Source organism: Montipora capricornis, chromosome 1 (assembly GCF_036669925.1).
Source record: "Montipora capricornis isolate CH-2021 chromosome 1, ASM3666992v2, whole genome shotgun sequence".
NCBI lineage: Eukaryota > Metazoa > Cnidaria > Anthozoa > Scleractinia > Acroporidae > Montipora > Montipora capricornis.
In genome coordinates this window covers 31,107,377-31,110,413 of record NC_090883.1, presented here as the reverse complement: position 1 = coordinate 31,110,413, position 3,037 = coordinate 31,107,377, and the positions used below count along the sequence as shown (strand labels likewise).

The following is a 3,037-nucleotide window of genomic DNA, read 5'->3' as shown; positions in this document are numbered from 1 at the left end:
TGTAATAGAAATTTGTTTATATTCCTGTTATTGGAAGAAGGTTACTGCTAGTCTCAGAAAAAGAGAGAAAAACTATAGGTCATCATACTCGTTTACGAGAAAATGACGATTTATCTCTCTCACGACCCAAGCCGTAAAGAAAACTCCGCCATTTTCTGTATGTGCGTGCGCCAATGACACAATAAATAGTGCGCAGTAAGGATGCGCAATGCAATACAGGGGAATGACCTTAAGTTAAGATTGGCCGAGCGGATCTATTGGCCGATTTTATCAGTGTTGATCGAAATCCTCGAATTCTGAGTCTGGGCTGCCTGTGGTGCGAACACTAAAGAGCGTTGGCGGGAAGTTACTCAAAGGCCACTTTCCAGGCTTCCCACGGATTTGCACCTATCCGTTGTGCACTCTCACCCTGATTATCACTATATCTTTTAGTCCTAAAATTCCTCTGGCGTCCAGGGTACGTTTTCCTGAGATAAACATACTGTACAAGAACAGCCGTATCCTTAACAGGTTTAGATCGATCCTTTTCACGACAGCCGAAACTTGTGTTTATACATCAGTCTTCGATAATGGCTGCCTCGCTGGATCCCACAGAGAGCGTTGCCGATGTTGTCATAGTTGGTGCTGGAATTTCTGGTCTCTCCGCCGCCTACGAGGTGCTAAAAAAGAGAGCGAACACGAAAGTTGTGATTCTCGAAGCCAAAGGTTGGTGAGGGCGCAAAATATTAGCCTATAATCCAATTTTTACCCAAGCGTTCATAAGGCATTTTAATAATAGATCAGAGCTTTGTTTGTTTTTTATTCGTAATTAATGCAAACTATCGAAGTTAAGGTAATTTAAAGTAGTCCTTACTTAATTCACTGTTATTCAAAATACAGCTTTACGAAAGGTTCAGTTTTACCCAAAGAAATTAATTTGGAGCCAAAGAGCATGGTCTACTTATTTGCCTATGAATAGCGTGCATAATTTGTTTCTTTTGTTAATCGGGCGAACCTTTTAGCTGAAAATGTCAAGAAGTGTCATTTACCTCGTTGCTTCGCATCTCTCCGCGCACGCATATTGGCAAAATCAAAGGTTTTTCCGAGTACCCGGCGCACGGGGTTTGAAATTTCCGACCACATTTTACAAATTTGAAATAAAATGATGGTTCGCTTTTAATTCGACTTGTGTTCGCGTGCGGTGGGCCTAAAACATAGGTCGCATTCCACAGGTCACTCATTGCAGCTCATTGTTTTACCTCCTAACCCTCAACTTGGCAAACCCCAGGCGTAAGGTTGGTTTTTAGGCCTAGGGTTAGCCAAATTGAGGGTTTGGGGTCACTTTCAAAAAGGTAAAACAATACCCTGCAATGAGTGACCTGTGGAATGTGACCTGTGTTTTTGACCCGCAGACTTGTGTGGTATGTGCCCATGGGCCCAAAGGATTAATTTCACAAGTTTTCACAAAATTGCCTGACTTACGAAGCGACTAGGGCACTTTGGAAAACTTTGGAAAACTTTGAAAATACTTGTGAAATTAATCCTATTACATGTTTATCACATAAAGGGCAAAAAAACTGAGGGAAGCCCATTCAACGGACCGACAAATGACAACCAACGTAATATGCCTTAATTCGTTAAAGTTCAATTCAAATTCAATAAATCTATGCTGTCAACAGAAATAGCACTTAATTTAATTAAACTGTTAATTTTACATGTGGACAAAAAGTAGTTTAATCAGAGTCAGAAGCTGGAAGAAGATTCTCTTGTAACTTCGCTTCCTCCGGATAAGGAACTGTTAACCAATCAGGATCAAGTAATCATGCCCTCTTGATTACCAAAAGTGCCCCCATGGTAAAAAAGAAATGCCCTCTGTCTCAGCCAATCAGTGTTCAGTAATTTTACCCCATATGTGATAAATACTAAATTATTCACCTTGAGCAGTGTTGGTGAAAGTGGCGGATATTTACCGCACCATTTCTAATAAGTTCTATTCACCTCCACTTTGGTGAATGATATTTGATAAATACTAAATTATTCACCTTGAGCAGTGTTGGTGAAAGTGGCGGATATTTACCGCACCATTTCTAATAAGTTCTATTCACCTCCACTTTGGTGAATGATATTGTTAACAACTGGAGATATTGAATGGTCCCTTAAAATTTATTAAAAAGTGCTTGTAAAAGTTTGCCATTGTTTGCAAAAGTTTTGGAGGTTGAAATTTGCTTGATTTGCTCAAATGGTCAGAAATTGCTCTTTGTTGGTTTTTTTTTTGTATGGAGTAAATGCATTTTTACACAGCATATAATTTCTTTGAATTTAGCTCTCAATCGAAAGCGTTTGCCAATAACAGATCATTCCATACCCTTTCTATTCACTGTGCTGTGCTAATTGACACTGACAGCAGCATGCATAGCTAGACCCGAATTCTTCAAAAGATGCCACTATAAGAATACAGTAGTGGCCGGGTATTCTAGAATTGCTTGGTTTTTTTTTATTAACTTTAATAACAGTTATGTATTTACAAAAAAAATGTTTGTCAGGCAGAGTTGGAGGGAGGCTTGATAGTGCTGAGTTAAAAACAGCCAACGGAACAGACAGGTGGGATGTTGGAGGACAGTGGGTGAGCAGGTAAGTTTATGGGCTGTTGTGTTGTTGATTGAAACAGCAATATTAATGGTATGAAGAGTGACAATACAGCATGACTATGGATCGTCTTAGGGAGATTCTTGTGAGTTAAAGGTCACTATGAAGGAGCTGATGGGAAAGAAGAGCAAGGACATTCTGCATAACAGGCAGGAAGCCGTAAGCCATGCTGGCTGGTTCCCTTTACATCGCTCAGACTTTTAACCCATTGACTCCCAGGGATTCCCCATTAACAAGTAAAATTGTCTGGCGTTGGACAAAGTGAAAGTCTGGCCAGTTGAGGCCGGTTTGGGTGTCAAAAGGGTTAAAGTTGTCACCACAGTCAACAGATTATGCTTGCATACCCAGTCATAGATACTAAATACTAAATAGAGTATACACATATTCTTTTATTGTTGCTAGAAGGAGAAGA

At 39.9% G+C, this 3,037-nt stretch overlaps 1 protein-coding gene across 1 annotated transcript in view; it reads left to right on the top strand.

Annotated features, from left to right (window-relative positions):
• The first annotated feature begins 569 nt into the window (after positions 1-569).
• The window catches only part of LOC138038445 (probable flavin-containing monoamine oxidase A), a 17,594-nt gene continuing 15,126 nt past the window's right edge, over positions 570-3,037 (top strand). Inside the window, exons 1-2 of the mRNA XM_068884313.1 lie at positions 570-705; positions 2,523-2,610. Coding sequence (XP_068740414.1) covers positions 570-705; positions 2,523-2,610 — 224 coding nt within the window. The remainder of the gene's footprint in view (positions 706-2,522; positions 2,611-3,037) is intronic.